The sequence below is a fragment of the Podospora pseudoanserina genome, chromosome 5 (genome assembly GCF_035222485.1).
Source record: "Podospora pseudoanserina strain CBS 124.78 chromosome 5, whole genome shotgun sequence".
NCBI classification, from domain to species: Eukaryota; Fungi; Ascomycota; class Sordariomycetes; order Sordariales; family Podosporaceae; genus Podospora; species Podospora pseudoanserina.
Window position 1 is genome coordinate 689,144 of NC_085924.1, and position 18,687 is coordinate 707,830.

Consider the following 18,687-nt stretch of genomic DNA (forward strand, 5'->3'; position numbering starts at 1 on the left):
TTTTGGGGCCTCTTGGCGCTGCATTGCCAACGGCTAGCGCGCCACACTATCGAGGTCTGGGTCGCGATGGATTTGGGTTTTGATCGTATGGGTTTCGGTAGGCGGATTTTCTTTGGGAGGAGGGTCTGTGGGCGGGAGAGGGGATGGTATAGTATATATCAGCCACGTAACGCCGGAATGGATTGATCGACGAGGAGGAGGGCTATTCGTTTTCTTTGGAGACTTCGGCGGTGATGGCTCCGCTTGGATGGGCTGGCATATCTGCCATTTTGTTTGGTCTTGCCTCTTGGGTTTCAGCTCAGGCTGGGGTTGATGTTAGCTGTGTCGATAACGTCAGCAATGGGACTGTCTATGAATCGCCGAAGGGGGTGGAGTTCTTGGTGCTGTGCGGGGTGGACTATGGGGGAGGGGACATGAGCGCTGCGCAGACGGGGACGTTTGCAGGATGCATGGATCTTTGTGCTGAGACGTCTGGCTGTGTGGATGTTTCTTTTGTGGGGGGGTCGTGTTATTTGAAGAGGGCATTGGGTCCGTTGAATACTGCGGGACATGTCTGGACTGGGAGGAGGATTACGAGGCCGAGCACCACGACGGGAGCACCTCCTTCTGCGACGGGGAGTTTGGTTCCCAGTTCTGATCCGCCGAGCTGTTTGGGTGGGGAGAGTGATGGGACGGCGTACTTGGCGGAGTCGGGGGCGGTTTATGGGATTATTTGTGGGAGGGAGTATTATGGTGGTGATCTTCAGATGGTGTATACGAAGACCTTTCAGGGGTGTATCGAGGCTTGTGAGGGGTTGGTAGGGTGTGTGGATGTTTCGTATGTTGGGGAGGCGTGTTATAGAAAAGGGGAGGTTACGGTGTTGGTTGAGGCTGGGCATGTGTGGACGGCGAGGAAGATATTGGAGGCACCTATTCAACCTAGTGTCAGTGAGAGTGCTAGTGTGAGGACGACAACCGCGCCTAATGCTGGACCTACGGTGGTGCCACTGACCTGTGCTGGTGGCCATGCTTCTACACCCACGCACACGACGTCAGAGGGGAGGACTTACGAGATACTTTGCGGTGTTGATTATGGTGGAGGAGATATTGGAGCATCGTCCCAGGCGACGTTCAGCGGTTGTCTTGCTGCCTGTGATACCGCCAGCGGTTGTTTAGGGGTTGCTTATTCCAATGGCCAGTGCTACCTGAAGGGTACACTGAACAATCCTGCGGCAGTTGCGCATGTGTGGGGTGCTCGTCTTCATGGTCTCAGCATCGAGTCTTCTAGTTCCTTTGCACCAGTGGAGTCGACCGACATACCTGTCAGTACGGCATCAGGCAGTCCAGAAACATCAGCAACAAGCACACAGACGGAAAACGATCCTCCGTCAGCAACCTCGACACAATCACAAACGATGACCTCAAGCCTGGAAGAATCGTCAACGGCTGACACGAGCACAGCTGGTGCCAGCACGACTGGCTCGTTCTCGCAAGATGCAGTATCAACTTCTAGCCAGCGTGACGAAGCGAGTGCTAGTTCTAGTATCACGACTCCCGCAAGCCCTGAGCCGACAGACCTTGTCGAGTCATCGGCAACGGCTACACTGCCGCCCTCTCTCACCTCCATGGTTACCAGCTCTTTGACTACGACAGCCTCTGCTTCTTGGCCACCTTCCCCTGAATGGACCTCCGACTATATCTACTACGAGGCCACTCTACCCGCCTACAACTATACCAGCCAGGTCGCTCCACCTGCCACTGTTCTGCCCACCTCGTCCAGCTGCATGCTCGATCCAGTCCAGACGCCTGGGGCCCTATTCGTAAGTATACTTTGCCTATGCAATACTCTCCAACCGTCCCAGGAGTCATCTTGCTAACCCATTTTTTCTTTCACAGCACCTTCTTGATCCCCTTGGAGCGCACATCATTAACCGCGACGGCCGTCCTGGCACCCCCCAAGCACCCGAAACGCAAGAAGAAGCCCTGGCCATCCTGGTGACAATCGACGAATGGCAGCCCCCTCTGTTCAGGTTCGGAAGACAAGTCGGGTCCTTCCATGTCCTGGAACTCGTGGAAGGTGCCGATACTTACGAGGTTGCCTTCTCGCTGTCCAGCGATATCGTCTTTCAGTCGTCGCCTAGTACCAACCCTCTGCTGTTCACCGTCGACTGTCGTGGCAGACTTCTGGAAACAAGCGCGGGCACTCCTCGTTACTGGCACACTACCGATGATGGAATCCGCACCACATTGGCTATCGAAGGCTCGGAAGACGCAGAGTTACACGGCATCGTCGCTATACGGCCAGATCTTCGCTCCCCCCGGCCAGTTGAAACCTCGGGTATCAGCTTGCGTCGAAGTCTACAAAGTCGAGAGTTTGCACTTCTTCCCCGGTGCCCATATGGCCCAGATGCCATTCCAGTGCCGAAACCTGGCCGCCGGCCCGAATCTCCCAACGGCTGTGGAGCAGCAGATGCCGCGGTCGACCTGGTCCCTGACTTCAACTGGGGCGAATGCTGCAACGACCACGATGACTGTTTCGACAACTGCGACAAGAGCTTCTGGCAGTGCAACACCGAGTTCCGGACCTGCATGCGGAACCAGTGCTGGAAGGATGCCACTGTTCGGTGGCATGATGTTTGGAAGTTGCCGGCTTGTGCTGACCTGGCTGGGTTTTACTTTACTGCTGTCAGCTCGCCCATCGGGTGGATGGCGTTTAACTCTGCAAATTCCGATCGCTGCGAATGTGCTTGTGACAAGCCGACGCATGCTCTCTGCCCTGTCGAGGCTGGTGGTTCTAGCGGTGGGCAAGAGACGTACTTGGCCTGTCAGAATGTCAACCTGAACGACCCTGAGATGTGTGGAGGATGCGATTTCAAGTGTCCGGAGCATACCAAGTGTACCGGAACACCCAACAAGTGCCAGTGCGAGCAAGACCAATGTGGGAACTTGTGCCTTGACCTCAAGTCTCACCCCAAGAACTGCGGGACATGCGGCAACGTCTGCCAGTCGGGCTACTGCTACGATGGAAGATGCTACGAGCCTGAGCCGACCAGCTCGCTGCCACCAGTGCCTACCACTTCGGCTACCCCAACCCCCACTGGTTGTTCGGTAGGCCAGGCGATCCGATCCGAATGGCTCACCCTCCCAGAAATCTACCAGCCCGACATGCCCGAGTACACCCTCACCCGCCTCGGTCCTCAACCGGGTCTGCCAGGTGATTTCTCGGTCCACGTCGTTTCCAACACGCAAAACGACTTCCACCTCCGAACCCACGCCATTTTATGTCCTAACGTCCAGTACGAGATCAAGTTCAGCATTCGAAATGAGGCGATCGCGCCAGAGGGGTACGTGTACCCGAATGGGATTCCGGGGGTGTGGATCGGGAACTACAACGTGCCGTTCCTCGACACGCCCAAGATCCCGCCGCTGGGGGAGTGGATTGAGTACAAGCAGACGTTTGCTTACAGTGTTGGGTTCGGGGGGTCGCAGCCAGTGGAAGGGGGGTTGATGTCGTTGCATTTTGACTTTTGTGCTGCTGCTGACGAGTGCGGGGGCCGAGTACACTATGGGGGTTTAGTATTTTGGCCACGGGGAGGCGTTAGAGAGAAAGAGCTTGGTGCGGAGCAAGAGAAGGGGGGGGGCATGATTCCAAGGTAGTCTGAGCTTGGGATGCTGATTTTTCTTACAAATTTAGCATTGACTATCTGTTTCGGGCTCGGCGTACCTAATGGGTCAAATAGCGCAGAGTAGAACAGAATATAAATCTAAGATTTATTGTCTACGAACGACGACACAAGCAGCCTGTAGCGAACTGTCAAATAAACAAACAAAGTGATATCTCTCAAAACAATTACAAAGCTCTGAAACTCGTGAACAAGCAAAACACAACAGCCACCGTTGACAGACCGATAGAAAGACAACCCAAACCCAAACAAACGCGCCACCACCCCGCTAAAACGCCACAACAAAAGAACCCCTTTACCTCCCCCCTCCCCCCCTTCCCGGCCGCTCTCAGGTCTATTTAACCCTGGGTGTCATATCCCTAACCACATACATCTCCCCGTAAACGTCAGCACTGCTCACAAAAACCCCCAACCCCTTCATCACCTTCCCCCCCTTTGTCCCCCCCAGCTCCTTTTCCAGCTCTTTGAGTGCCAGATCCAACATTTTCCTTTCAACCCCGGCGATCCCCATCATTTGCTCTTTTATATCGACCACGCCCTCAAACTCGGGGAAGTTGACCGCGTTGACGTTGTTCTCCTCCCTGTCTCTGTCCAGGCTGCCCAGGTCGTTGTAGATCCTGCAGATGGCGGATAAATGCCGGGAGATGGAATTAAACAAGTGCTGGACTTTCGGTGTGGGAGTGAAAAAAAGGGAGAGGAGGCATTGGAAGAGGGATATGGCGAGGGGGCCGGCGGTGTGGGTGCCTGAGGTGGTATGGAGCCAGTCGTATAGAGAGGAGGGGGGTGATACAAGGGTGTTTTTGTTTGGTTGGAGGGAGAGGGCGTGGTTGTATTCCATTTGGGTTAGGTGGGCGGAGAGGTAGGCTTTCAGCTGGAGGCGGAGGTTAGACTGGAGGATGGGTGGGGCGGTCTGGACATAAGGGAGGGCGGAGATGGTGGTGAGGAAGTGGGAGAGGGTCTGCTTGATGGTGACGAGGAGGGGGGTTGGTGGAGGAGTGAATAGGTTGCCCAAAATGGGGATGGAGCTGAAGAGGGATGGGGTGGTGGTGGGTGGTGTAGCCGGGAGATGGAAAAGAGTGTCGAGCTCTGAATGGAGTCTGGTGATGGCTTCGGGTGGGAGCTGGGAGACAGAGGTCTCGATGAACTCGTCTACTTGGTAGGCTAGGGCTGAGATGACCATCATCTCGAGAAGGATGTGGGAGCCGAGGGGCCGGCCGTGGAGCTCGTTGCCTGCTACCCAGGTGAAGGGGATGTAGGCGAGGTGCTTCTCTTTGGTGGCTGTTCGACCGGGGAATATCTCCAGACAACGCTCGCGTAGGCGAGAGACGAAAAGAGAGCTTTCGATGAGGGAGATATCAATCCTGGAGGTGGAGACCTCGGAAAACATGGGCAACTGCCGGAACAATTTGGCTGACTTGAGTGTTGCTTCGAGGTTGGGAGGAACGAGCTCTTGCAGACGGGGCGGAGCGGGCAGAATTGTGCACTTCATGGCAGCGAGGAGAAATGCTTGAGACAGGTTGCGCGACCCGTATGTCACCTTTTCGATCCAAAGATGCTCGGGCTCGAGGTCGCAGTTGAGATACTGTCTAAGGAAACCCTTCGCACGTTCGAGGGCTGAATATATGTGGGAAAGAATCGGCTTGACGGTGGGAAGTGAAGCAATGCGGGTAATGGCAATGACGGCGTAGGCTGTGCATTCGCGTTCTCCATCCCAAGAACCATCGTCTCGTTGAAACCGCAGAAGATGGCCCATAATCTGGTGGGCGACGATAACGGCATCAACAGCAACCTCTGTTGGTAGGTTGGGGAGAACCCCTCGTCCCCAGCTGTCTAACCCGCTCATGAGTCCTTGTGTCATGAGCATCATTGGATACAGCGAAGATAGATGCTGTGACCAAGGTAACCAGTTAGCACTTCTGTTTGTGTCCAAACTGTTTGGGAACCAAGGTAGACTTACCCATTTGTCTCTTATGCCAACAGGTTCGGTATTCCACTTGTTGCAGAGGTATCGCATTGCCATCTCAATAACATCAACATGCTGACTGGCATCGGGGCTTGCACACAATGAGGTCAAGCAGTTGCAGTTAGTGGTGATGCTGGCGTCTCTCTCACCGGCATATGTCCTGAAGTGAGCTTCCCTGGCTTTCCTGTCAACTAGGGTGACCAATTTGGACGCTGGGGTTGGGGATCCTATTAGGTTCAAAGTGGTGATACCCTTGGCCGTATCGTCTGCATCCAGCTCCATCCCCTCAGCTACCGGGGTTAGCAGTCATTCTTGCCATGTGTGTCGAAAGGGCAACTCACCGAATCCAATGAACCCAGATCCTGCCTCAAACGCCCCTTCAAGAGTCTGGCCAATCATTTCCAGACTCTCGGTCCCCAGGTCCTCCCGAGTGAAGCCGTTTTCCAACAGAGTGGCCACGACCCAAGTGTATTCGAAATATGTCGAAGGGAAAGCGCTTGGAACACCACCACTGCCATGCCCAGCACCGTAGAGAACAACATGTTGAAGATAGGCCTCAGCTTCGTCATCCCATGTCGAGCAGTTCATGAGGTATGCTGCGGTAGACGCAGGCGAGGCCATCATGCTACCCATCTGCTTGTGCTGACTGAGACGGTCAAAGTCGACATCTCCAATAAAGGCCTCAAGCGAGTGTAGGAGTGTTGATTTGTGCCCTTCGTATAGCTTGTCAAGCCTGACTCGTGCCATCTTCATGGCCCGAATCTTTTCCAACATGGCGCGTGATGGGAACTCCAGGTTGATTCCCTCCTTGGCGAGAAGCTGGAGCAGCTTCGGGAGTAGCATCTCGAATCCCACAGGCAAAGTGGTTGAAGCGTCAAGCCAAAAGGCTTTCAGCTCCCTGTCCAAGAATTGGGTTGCCCGTGAGATCCGATCATTGAGGTCAGTAGTGTTGGACTCTCCCCGATGCTTGCAAAGGGCAAGAATGGCCGCTGCCGTGTTGAGGATGACATCTGTCTCAGTGCCGTGACCAATCCACCCGCCATTTTCGTGCTGCTGGTCGAGAATCAGGGTGAGACTGGATGGAAATAGCCACTCTGTCTGGTCGCCGACGACCTTGGTGATCATAGAGATCCATGCTGTGTCATAGATGGAACAGGTCATGGACCCAACGCCATAGGTGGGGTGATGGCCTCGGGCGAGACCCTCAACGAGCTCTGCTGCGGCGTCGATAAGCATGGTGATGTCGATGGCGTCTGCAAAGAATGTGCAGCGGACTCCTCAGATGCAGGAACACTCGGGAGATGTCTACATGTACATAAGTCTATCGGCACGGAGATTAAACGGACGTGATGACAACATAGCGATACATCGAGGCAGACTCACATCTCTTCCCTCCAGGCTCCTCTCTTGCCATGGTACAAACCGGCATGTGAGTTGGCTCGAGGTGGGCCGGAGGCGGCGCAAGTCTGAAAACCAAGACGAGGTTATCGCACTGGCGGTTGGTGCTACGTCAAACCGAATCAAACCGAGGCAGTCCAAATAAAAACCCCAGGGGCTGCGCAGGTAGTCACAGCTAGGCAGGAAGGCCCGGATCACACGTAAGGCTAACACACGGCATGATTGCTGCTTTGCCGCTTTCAGAGTCGCATTCCATCATACCCACCGCTCTGGTCCAAGCCACTCAAGATGCGTATCGTGCCTGGAGACTGGAGAACAAAAAGACCCGTTCCTTGCCGGCATATGGTCTCTACAAAGCTGTCGAGTACCTTTTTCACTCACCCCTGCCGCCCAGTCACATGCACCCTGTGCGGCGCAGCTGGGGTACAGGTACATCAAAAGGTCCACCCAGCGGCATCTTGCTTCCAACAATCTTGCCGGTTCACCGGACTGTGACGGTCAATGCGAGATCTATCCCACCACCATGGCCTTGCTTGTTGACTTGCTGGATCACGCGCCATCTGGGAGTGGACGAGCCATTGTTGGCTTGGTCGCCCTTGTTTTCGTTTTGAACATATTATTCTGGAACACCAAGTACTGCACTGTGTCTGGTTCGCCAGTCGCTGGTCGAAAGTGGTGGTTTGAACCCCTGATTCTTACAAGATATCGTTTTCTTCTCAACGGCTGGTCGGTCACCCAGGCAGGATGGGATCAGGTGAGCACTTCTGTTGTTAGCTACTCCTTCTGGATGCGATGCTAATCGGGTTTTCAGTATGGCGATCGCATCTTCACGATTGCCCGTCCTGATTCCAACGTCACGGTGCTCCCACCGCGGTACCTGGATGAGCTTCAAAATCTGCCGGATACCAAGCTCAATGGTATTGAAGCGCTCGCTGCGGTATGTATATTTTTTACCCGTTGATGGTTGCAAAATCGAGACTGACAACCATCGCAGGACATGGGTGACGAGTACAGCGGAATCTCAATCCTCACGGGCACTCATTTGACCTTCAATGTTATTCGCAACAAGTTGACCCCCAAAATGCCCGCTATCATCACTCCGCTCATGGAAGAGCTGGAGGATGCCTTGAAGATAGAGCTACCGGACTCCAAAGAGTGGGTGGCCGTTGATCTCGGCAACGTCTTCACCCGTTTCGTGTCAAGATTGACGACACGTGTGTGGGTGGGCAAAGAGCTCAGCCGCAACGATGGCTGGCACACCGACAATATCCGGACGGTTGAGAATATCTTCATGACGGCGATAGTGCTCAGGTTTGTGCCGCCAGCTTTGCACCCAATCGTGGGGGCGCTTCTGCCCACGCGCGGACGCATTCGCGAAGGCATCAAAAAGGTGCAGTCATACCTTGTGCCGCTCATCGAGGAGAGGCGGCGTCGTCAGGCGGAACTTGGGACGGTGCCTGAGGAGGAGGAGGATGTTCTCCAGTGGCTGATGGACGGCGCAAGCGAGGAGGAGTCATCTGCCGAGAACCTGACCGAGCGTTACGTGTACTCGGTGATTGGGTCCCTGTACACGGTTTCGGGTGCCCTGACTGACTGCCTGCTGGACCTGGCCGAGCATCCCGAGCATGTCGAGCCGTTACGCCAAGAGCTCAGGCAGGTGATGGCAGAGAGCGGCGGGAAGTGGGAAAGGGGCACAGCAGCCAAACTGGTAAAGATGGACAGCTTCATGAAGGAGTCACTGCGGACGAACGCGCCGAGTCCCTTCAGCCAGAAACGGATCGTCAAGGAGGAGCTTACGCTGTCGGACGGGTTGAAGCTGCCGGCTGGGGCGTACGTGTGCATGATCGATCAATCGGCGATCGGGAGGGGGCCGGACAAGTTCGATGGGTTCCGGTACGCAGGGATGCGCCAGGACCCCGGGTTCATGACCAAGTACCAGTACACTTCGACGGACCGCGACCATTTGACATTTGGGCACGGCAGACTGGCCTGTCCCGGACGGTTCGTGGCGTCCCTGGAGATGAAAATGGTGCTTGCGGCTATGCTGGAACGGTACGAAGTAAGCTTTCATCCGAGTGGAAAGGGGGGTGTCAGACCTCAAAAGATACAGCTGCTGGAGCTGGCGTTCCATAATCCGGCCAGTCGTGTCTACCTGCGGCAGAGACATCAAACAAAAGAGTAGGTAGTACTCGCTGGTGGTATCGGCGTCCAAACCCGAGCTATCCGCTGCGAGGTAGCTAGTCAGAACATGAAGTCAGCAACAAATTGATCAAATGTCATTTCTCACCCACCTACCTTAGTCTCAGCGGTCCGTCCAGAACTCCTCCTCCCGTCTCGTGCCGCGCCGCAATCCTGCACGGCCGGCAGTGCTAAGGGCATTATCGGCTACTGGCTCCGCCGCCTGTTGCGTTGCCTTGTGTAGATTGAATGGACCGCTGCAAACAACCAACAGATTGGAGCGGCTGCCCATGTCACTGTGCCCGACACAGTACCCCTGCAGAACGGCCCTTGCTGACGTTACACAGGCACCGGGGATGGGACACCCGGCAACTGGACACCTGCTGCCAGTGGATGCCAGTGTACCGCCCCTCCATCGTCACCTGGCATCACCACCTCCTGGTGGCAGGACATCAAAGTTGAAAGCATCACTTTTCCTCGCACCGGATCCCGTTACTTGTTCATTTTGCTATCCTCCCAACCATTTCCCTACCGGTCATCACCTTCTCCATATTCGGCATTCTACCTCTACTCTGGTTCCCAGTTCCACACACCTACCTGAACCACCATGGACTCTGAGCACGATTTCATCATTGTCGGCGGCGGCACGTCTGGGCTGGTGGTTGCGGCCCGGCTCACAGAGGATCCAAACACTTCGGTTCTTGTCGTTGAAGCCGGCACCGAGCACACCAACGACCCACGCATCCGGACACCGGCCTTTTGGCTTTCTGTTTTGGGATCACCTGACTTTGACTGGGCTTACAAGACCGTCCCCCAGGTGCGAACGCCCCAATCATTCTCCTCATCGTCAGCAGCCACTAACTGTCGCCTAGAAAGGACTTGATGGCAAAGTCATCCCCCTGTCGCAGGGCAAGCTCATCGGTGGCTCAAGTGCTATCAACGGCCTGGCGTTTGTGGCCAACTCCAAAGCTGCCGTTGATGCCTGGGGTGCTTTCGGCAACCCGGGCTGGGACTGGGAGACTTTGGGCCCCTACTACAAGAGGTTCCACACTTTAGCACACCCATCCGACGCTGCTGGCAAACACCTCCGTCTTTCCTATGTCGATGAAAGCGTCCGTGGCTGCGACGGCCCCATCAAGGCATCCTTCCCTGAAGAATCCAAAGATCCTCTTCCAAACGCCTGGGTCGACACCATCGGGGCCCTGGGCTTCCCAGCCTCTGGAGATCCCTTCAGTGGGAAATTCTCTGGCGGCTATGTCAACGCCTTGAGCGTTGACCCCGAGTCACGCACACGCAGTGATGCGGCGACGGCCTATTTCGAGCCTGCCAAATCCCGTCCCAACCTCCATGTTGTGACCAGTGCCCTCGCAGAAAAGATTTTGTTCGACACTGCTGGCGCGAGTCCGAAGGCCGTTGGGGTCCAAATCCAAAAGGACGGCAAGACTGTCACTCTCGCCGCCAAGAAGGAGGTCATCCTCGCCGCCGGAGTCTTTGGGTCGCCAAAGCTTCTGGAACTGTCGGGCGTTGGTAACAGAGAGCTTCTTGAGAAGCTAAACATTCCGGTGGTTGTGGATAACCCCAATGTGGGTGAGAATCTGCAAGATCACCCCGTTTCCAGCGTGAGCTTTGAGGTAGAGGAGGGCGTCAAGACCATCGATGCTCTGACCCGACAGGATCCCGAAGCCGTCGGTGCCGCGATGCAAGAATACATGACCAACAAGTCAGGCCCCTTTGCTGTGGGCAACTTCACAGGGTCACTTCTACCCGTGGCCGACTTTGTCGGGCCTGATGGAAAGTCTACCCTTGACCAGGTCATCAAGCAGATAACAGCTTCGAACCCCAGCCCGTCATCTGGCGATTTTACGCCTCATCACACCGAGTTTGTGCACTCGGTCCTGGCAAACCGAGCAGAAGGTGCGGGAAACCTATTCATGTATGCGGCCTGCGCCAATGTCAATCCTGACAGCGTGGGCGCCGACATTATTGTAAAGGATGCGTCCCCGGCCAACTTTGTTACAATCTGTGCGGCGCTGTGCTACCCGCTTTCACGTGGCAGCGCCCACATCACGTCTTCCAACGCCGCAGACCTGTCGGTCATTGACCCCAGATATCTGGAGCACCCTCTGGATCTGGAAGTCCAGGCCCGTCTTCTGCGGTACGCAGAGACCATTGTGCGCACCGAGCCCCTGAGCAAGTTCATCAAGCGAGGCGGACGCCGGAACGCGGGGGCTCCCGCTGACCTCGGCGATCTGGATGTGGCAAAGCAATACTCCAAGTTGTCGGCGCTCAGCTGCTGGCATCCCACGAGCACCTGTGCCATGCTTCCCCGTGAGCGAGGAGGTGTTGTGGATGCTCGGCTGCATGTTCACGGCGTCGAGGGCCTTCGCATTGTCGATTCCAGTATCATTCCTCTGGCCACGCGTGGCAACACCCAGACGACAGTGTACGCGGTTGCAGAGAGAGCTGCTGACCTTATCAAGAAGGAATACGGCATTGGAAACTGAAGAGTTTCAGCACATATGCGGGTAACCGCTTGGATGTAACGAGGTGAATGCAGGGCGGCCTTCTAGAACTATTTTCTCTCCAAGCAATAATCTGACACCGAGTTCTTACAATATTTGCTTCGTCCACTGCTGCATGAAAAATCCTTGCATTTAGACCACCACACCAACTGGCAACCACACAGCGGAGAAACGAAATAGCGAGACAATTCGGGCCTATCTCGACCGAATTCTGTTCCACTCCAGAGCGGCACGGGCACCGGGTTCACCGCGGAGGCTTCCGACCCCGTGTGTACTGTGCAACACACCAACCAACACCAATACCACCCCCCCAGCCGAACGAATTATTGGACGGTTGTTGGTCGTGGAGGGTGCAGCTGGGCGGCACACAACCACTCAACCCTCTTGGTTGCTATCAGCTGCGCCACAGGACTGCCTGCTTGTATTGATTTGACAAATGCATTGCAAAGGACGGGAATAATTACTGTGACGCTGGGGAAACAAGAGTCCGATCCTTCCATACACCCTCCAGCTCCCACCTTCTGCAGTCTGTCTTTTCAGGACATTGCCTGCAACGCCGTGCCCTTCTACTGCGTTTCTCTATCGCTCGCTGGCAGAAACGCCATCGAAGGAGAGGGTCGATGTGGTATTGGGGATTTTTCCACATGCCATCCGCATTTCGCCTCTTGTAACAAACCGTCGAGTTGTTGTCCGTCTCCTTTTATTCTTCACAAAGTTGCGTGGGTGTACAACTCCTTTTTAACCGGACGAGCTGACTGCTACACACACACAACAAACTCTGCTTTTTCTTTTCTGTGTTTTTTTTTTCTCTTCCGAGTTTTCCGGGGAGGAGAAGAGCGAGCACAGCCCGTTCACCACCACAACCACCACCACCGCCGCCGCCGCAGTGGTAGCCTAGACATCACCCCCAAACCAAGGTTTTTTTTTAATTGTTGGAAAAGGCAAACACAACAACAACGCCGCCGCCAACCGCCAAGATGGACGGACCAGACGGGATGCCGATGGATTTTAACCTCATACCTGCGATGGCGCCGCCGGAGGGTCAGGTGCCCAACTTTGAGAACCCGTCGGTGAACCAGGCGCCTGCGTACATCGCCGTCGCGGCCGTGTTCATGGCCCTGACGGTGTTTTTTGCCGGTGTGAGGTTCTGGGCGCGGTTTTTTGTGCAGAGGGCGCCGTGGTGGGATGATTGTGAGTTTTTGTTACTGATCAAGTCATGATGGATTGAGTGCTGACGAATGCGGTAGTGTTTATCTTTTTGGCGTTGGTGAGTGATGCTGGTTCGAGGCTGTTGGTGATGAAGGAGGTGACTGACTGTGATGTAATAAGTTGTGTCAAGGTGCCTATATTGGGTTGGCTATCTGGCGTACGTTGTTGATACCTTTTTTCTGCAGATGATCTGAGTGATAATTTGCTAACCATCAGACAGTCTCCCTCCACGGCGTGGGCAGACACATGTGGGATGTCTCCGTCGCGAGCGTCATGAAGCTCATCGAGCCTGGTCGAGCCATTGGCGATGTAACCGAGCCCGCCATCGGTTTCACCAAGCTTGGTCTCTTGCTCTTCTACTACAAGCTCTTCGCCGTGAATGACCTCACCAGAATCGGCTCGCTCGTGGGCATGGCTGTCGTCGTGCCACTGTACACGGCGCTCTTCTTCGTCTTTGTCTTTATGGATGAGGCCTCGGCGTGGAAGGCGAACAAGGCCATGGCCGTGTTCAACATCGTCACCGATTTCTACCTTCTCGTGTTGCCTCTCACTGCCGTGGTGTGGCTTCGCATGGAGCGCAGAAAGAAGATTGGTCTCATTGTTATTTTCTCCAGTGGTTTCCTGTATGTCATCTCCCCATATCAAGGTACCATTGAACCGCTCACTGACAAACCACAAAAAAAAAAGTGCCTGCATCCTCAGCATCGTCGGCGCAGTCTACCGCTTCCGCGCCGCCGACGACCCCGACTTCACCTGGGTCCTCTCCAACGTCTACCTAGTCAAGTAAGCCTCCCTTTATCTCCACTCCTTTCTATCTCATCTTATCTAACTCCGCCCAGCACAATCGAATGCTGCGTCGGCATAATCTGCGCCTGCGTCCCCTTCCTGCCCGCCCTCGCCAAAAAGTCCCCCATCACGGCCGACTGGATGATCTCGCTCAAATCCCTCCGCGACCGTATCCTCTCGGCCGGCTCCCGCGGCTCCCGAGGCAACCGCTCCCACCCCTCAGCCAACGACTACGCTTACTACGGCAACTCCAAGGACCGCAACGCAAGCGGGGAGATCGACCCTGAGCTTGGCGGTACTGCTTCCCTCCGACCGCCCACGGGCAAGAGCAGCAGCAAGAACACCACGCAGGAGGTGGGGTTGGACACGATTGACGTGATTGATTCCATGCCGGGGCTGTACGGGGATGAGAGGAGCAAGGAGAGGAAGGTGAGGGGGGAGATGTTTAGGATGGATCCGACGTTGCAGACGCAGACGGAGACGAGGGTAGGGAGTGACGGGGAGAGCGGGGAGGGGGTCAAAGGGGGGATTGAGGTGAAGAAGGGGTATGCGGTTACTGAGGGGAGGTGAAGAAGGGTGATTTGATGGAATTGGATATATCCGGTCACTGTGGGGTTGGATAGGAGCGTTGGTCGCGCTCGGGTTTATGAGTATTTGATGATACCAAATAAAAAACACATTGTCTTTGAGATCTATCGTCGCGCGTCTTTCTCTACAAGTCTGTCTCTGGGTCCTGATGTTGGGTTCCTAATGATTTTGACAGATGGATGAGATTCTCTTAGTAGCTAGCAGTAAATCTACCGCGTGATCTTGTCAAATCGTTTTGCTCCTCGTGAAACACGTGGAATCAATCTCCAACACACGGTCGTAAAAACAGGGTGTGCCCCGACCAGTTCTTGTTCCAGTGCCGGATCAGCGGCGGCCACCACCCGTGCAGGTGGAAGCCATGTGGCAGCCCTCTTGGCTGATCTTTGCTTCCCCCCCGGGTTCATCTTGGAGATCTGTCCCGCCCCCTCTCGCTCCCCCTCGATCACTTCCCCGTGCTCTTCCCCGATTCATCACGGTACCTCAATCAACACTGCAGCCATCCTCTCGTCTCAATCTCAAACACTTTCCCCCGTGGCGCACGCCAAAATGACACCCACATCACATCAGTCAAATTTACCCATCCAGGTACCTACCCTACTGTGTTGCAACGAGAATGGAAGGGTGACACCCCCCCGGTGAGCCGGGCACCTCCCAAACAAACACCGTCCATCCATTCCCACCACATTCTGTGATGTATATTGCTTACCTCTTCACGTCATCCAATCGCATCCCTTCTTCTTCGTCCTCTCTCTTTCCCGTGCGCCCATCCTCTCCCACCAAACATACGCTGTAGGACCCACCGTAATTCCCGGGCGCCTAAGCACCACTGCGGCACAGCCCGTCCGTTGATCCCCGAACGCGGGCAGGTGCAAATCTCGGCGTCTTCGGGATCGCTTGTTGAGAGGAGGAGGGGCCCGGGGAGGATCTCTGCTGCCCGCACCGCACCGGTCGCTGTTCACAAAATCCCACAACAAGACTGCGCCACCAAACGGTCCGAATTCCCTGAAGCGCGTGTTCCTCCCCCCTGACAAGAAAGCGGGAGTGGCGCCATAACTGCCGGAAGGATCTGCGTTGGCCAGGGGGGGAGAGGGAGGAAGAGCCTTATGGGGCAGGTTGTAGTAGACTGTGCCTCTTGAGACGTTGCGGTGGATGTTACCGGAGTGTTGGGTGGTGGACTGGGAATGAAAATCTCGAGCAGAATTGATCGCTGGCTGCAACCGAGCGAAGACAGCGAGCTGGTTGGTGATGGGCTTCTGTGATGGAAGGGTGACACTGGGACATACGGCTCACCGGTGTTGTGTTCGGAGGGAGGGGAGTCGATATCACGTCGGCGGGTTCGTGTGTCTCATCTTTGCTTGGTTTGCGGTTGTTGGCACCGTCAGCCGTGAAACCCGGTGTGCGTGGCTTCTGAGGTTTGTCCGTGGCTTGTTCACCGGTGGTACACTGTAGCATCCAACGGTTCGCGAAGCCTAGCCGGAAACCAATCCCGGGGGGCGTAGCAGGGCACCCAGGCCCCCATGTACCGTGACTTGTGCTGCCTGTACCTACCCAGGTTGCGGCGTTCATCTAGGCACAGCCAGATCGATCCCTAGAATCCTTTCAACCATGACGGGCCAAGGTCAGGTCATCGGGACGAACTTGGTTCCATAAATGGACGGCAGTGTCTCCATTCGTCCGTCAGTTGGTGATGGTTTGCTGAGGCGGCGCAGGAGGTGTTCGCTGCTGCGACGGCTTAGTTCGGTTCTGGGTGACACGGTGGTGACGCTTTGTTTGGAAACAAGGCACAGGTAGGCAGGCAATGAGCAAGCGGGCAGATTTTTGCGGTGCTGGGTTGCCATCGCCGGGTAGCGGTAGTTCTTGTATGCGTCGTCGGCTTTCCTCTTGAGCGGATGCTTGAAATCCCTATCATCATTAGACCAGACTGTCACCGCACGCAAGTCAGCACCGAATTTTGGGAAGATTGTTCGCTCAGCTTTGCCTCATTCTTTCTTTTCCACCTTTGATACCTACTCTGCTTCCAAGCATCATGTCCATTCTTGGACTCGTCACGCTTTCCCAAGCGGCCGTTGTTGCTGCCGTTGTGAGTCTCGCCTACTCCAACAACAAAAGATAAGTTGCTGACCACTCTTGACAGTGCTTCGTTGTCGGCCGAGCGCTGTACAACGCCTTCTTCCACCCGCTAGCCGTGTTCCCAGGACCACGGCTGTGGGCCTCGTCTCGCGTACCATATGCCGCCAACCTCGTTCGCGGCCGGCTGCATCACCGGATCAAGCAACTGCACGACCAGTACGGCCCGGTGGTGCGGATAGCCCCTGACGAGCTGTCATTCACCCTCGACGGGGCCTGGCATGACATCTACTGCGGCGGCTACGGCAACAAGGGCTTCCCCAAGCACGACGCCTACCGCAACGCCCAGACCTTCGTCTCACTCTTTGACGCCGACGATGAGAACCACACACGCCTTCGCAACCTCCTCGGCAAGGAGTTCTTCTCGCTAAACTCTGCCCGTCGCCAAGAGCGCATCGTGCAGGAGTACACCGCTCTGATGATCAACCAGCTGCGCAAGCAATATGTCGAGACCAAGCAGCCGGCAGACATGCGCGAGTGGTACAACTTCTTGACGTTTGACGTGGCGGCGAGGGTGACGCTCAGCGAGGATTTTGGCTGCCTGGAGAAGAGGACGTATCACCCTTGGATCGAGATGGTATTGACACACTTTAAACTGTCAGCGTTGTTGATGATCTCGCGGTTTTATCCTCCTTCGTCTTCCTTGCTTTTCACCCTAGCACCAGCCAGACTTATGGAGATGAGAGATACTTTTATCAGGCTTGTGCGGGAGAAGATTGAGCGTCGAATGAACCGCACTCTTCCGCCCGATGACAACGATGATTTCGTCACTGCTGCCCTGGGCAAGGGGGTTGAAAAGGGGCTGACGAAGGACGAGCTCGAGGCGAATTGCATCTTGCTTCTGTTGGCCGGGAGCGAAACCATGACGACGTCGCTGCTGGGGGCTACGCATTACCTGTGTGAAAACCCCGCCGTCTTGCGTCGGATAACGGCCGAGGTTAGGGCAACCGTCACATCCGAGGAGCAGCTTACCTTTGGGTTCATCACGGAGAACATGCCTTACCTCAATGCTGTGCTCAAGGAGACGCAGAGGCTGTGTCCACCGGTCGCGAACGGGCCTGCTCGTGTGGTCAACAGGCCTGGCACCATGATTGCTGGGTTCCCTGTTCCGGAAGGGACCGCTGTTGGTGTTACTCAGTTTGCGGCAAACCGCCAGACATCGAACTTCACTCGCCCCAACGACTTTGTGCCCGAGAGATGGTTGTCAGTGGAGCAGGCGGGGCAGATTGGTGAAAAGATTGGCGACAGCGCTCTTGCGCAAGATGTCGAGCAGTTTGCGGGGGATGTGCGCAGCGTTGTTCGTCCGTTCGTGGTCGGCGGCCGCGACTGCATCGGACAAAACCTCTCATGGGTCGAGTTTCGCGTTGTGTTGGCTCGGATTCTGTGGAATTTTGACATAGAGGTGGTCAGGGAGGAGAAGTTTCCATCGTTCAACCAGTGGACAGATCAGAAGGCGTTTGAGCTTTGGCAGAAGGAACCTTATCATGTCAGCTTGACAGAGAGGACAAGTTTGTAATATTTTCTCGTTTCTTCGGTTTAGGATAAAGGAATAAAATAGCCTACAGAATTCTGCAGTCGGGGACAACAACTTCTGTCGTACATTTTGCATTCAACATGGATGATTAACGGGTGAGAGCCTCTTTTTCTCAGCAGTAGGGGAATCATATGATTCAGGTTTTTCAACCCTGGGGCAGCACGAGCGCGTTGCAACGGCGCCAATCCATCCGCACCTGACGTTTCAATGTCGGCCCCCTTTTCGAGGAGAAGTTCGACTACCGAATGATGACCATCCGCAACGGCACTGAAAAATGCCGCGCGGCCACTTGCGTCCTTCCTTTCCAGGTCAATCGTTTGGACATGACTGCTTAGCAATTCAGAGTGGCTCTTGTTAACCAACCTCTCGCCTCTTTTGAGCAGCACCTCAACTACGGTTTGATGTGCCCTTCGATTCAATATTGACACCATGCTCAGTCAACAACTGTGTCGCATCCCAATGCTCACTTCCGGTAGTCCACGATAAACAGGTTCTGCCATCGTTGTCTTTGGATTCGACATCAGCCTTCTCGCTTGCCAGAAGTTGTTTGAGAATGGCTACATCGCCAGCCTTTGCAGCCTTCGCAGCCTTCGATGATAAAGTTTGTCCATCTTCATCCTGCGGCTCAACACCGATCGCGCCTCGAGCCAGTAGTATTTCCATCACCTGCTCATGGCCCAGTTCTACCGCGCGGAAAACCATACTAGGTAGTTTGTCGCC

At 55.2% G+C, this 18,687-nt stretch overlaps 6 protein-coding genes across 6 annotated transcripts; 5 read left to right on the top strand and 1 right to left on the bottom strand.

Moving 5' to 3' along the window:
• Positions 1-13: 13 nt before the first annotated feature.
• On the top strand, positions 14-3,961 carry QC764_501310 (uncharacterized protein). Its single transcript, XM_062947393.1, has 2 exons — positions 14-1,799; positions 1,876-3,961. The coding sequence occupies exons 1-2, from the start codon at positions 234-236 to the stop codon at positions 3,634-3,636; spliced, it is 3,327 nt and encodes a 1,108-aa protein (XP_062798573.1). The 5' UTR covers positions 14-233; the 3' UTR covers positions 3,637-3,961.
• QC764_501300 (uncharacterized protein) lies at positions 3,766-7,266 on the bottom strand. Its single transcript, XM_062947392.1, has 3 exons — positions 5,967-7,266; positions 5,620-5,915; positions 3,766-5,550 (listed from the first exon to the last, which is right to left on the bottom strand). Exons 1-3 carry the CDS (start codon positions 6,859-6,861, stop codon positions 3,997-3,999), a joined length of 2,745 nt encoding a protein of 914 aa, XP_062798574.1. The 5' UTR covers positions 6,862-7,266; the 3' UTR covers positions 3,766-3,996.
• QC764_501290 (uncharacterized protein) lies at positions 7,202-9,205 on the top strand (the record flags this gene model as incomplete). Its single annotated transcript, XM_062947391.1, has 3 exons — positions 7,202-7,777; positions 7,835-7,960; positions 8,018-9,205. Exons 1-3 carry the CDS (start codon positions 7,547-7,549, stop codon positions 9,203-9,205), a joined length of 1,545 nt encoding a protein of 514 aa, XP_062798575.1. The 5' UTR covers positions 7,202-7,546.
• Positions 9,206-9,808: 603 nt separating this feature from the next.
• Positions 9,809-11,705, top strand: QC764_501280 (uncharacterized protein; the record flags this gene model as incomplete). The annotated part of the gene is made up of 2 exons (XM_062947390.1): positions 9,809-10,018; positions 10,074-11,705. The coding sequence occupies 2 exons, from the start codon at positions 9,809-9,811 to the stop codon at positions 11,703-11,705; spliced, it is 1,842 nt and encodes a 613-aa protein (XP_062798576.1).
• Positions 11,706-12,700: 995 nt separating this feature from the next.
• QC764_501270 (uncharacterized protein) lies at positions 12,701-14,288 on the top strand (the record flags this gene model as incomplete). Its single annotated transcript, XM_062947389.1, has 4 exons — positions 12,701-12,914; positions 13,153-13,555; positions 13,620-13,715; positions 13,772-14,288. 4 exons carry the CDS (start codon positions 12,701-12,703, stop codon positions 14,286-14,288), a joined length of 1,230 nt encoding a protein of 409 aa, XP_062798577.1.
• Positions 14,289-14,788: 500 nt separating this feature from the next.
• QC764_501260 (uncharacterized protein) lies at positions 14,789-18,015 on the top strand. The gene is made up of 2 exons (XM_062947388.1): positions 14,789-16,386; positions 16,441-18,015. Exons 1-2 carry the CDS (start codon positions 16,333-16,335, stop codon positions 17,947-17,949), a joined length of 1,563 nt encoding a protein of 520 aa, XP_062798578.1. The 5' UTR covers positions 14,789-16,332; the 3' UTR covers positions 17,950-18,015.
• Positions 18,016-18,687: the final 672 nt, after the last annotated feature.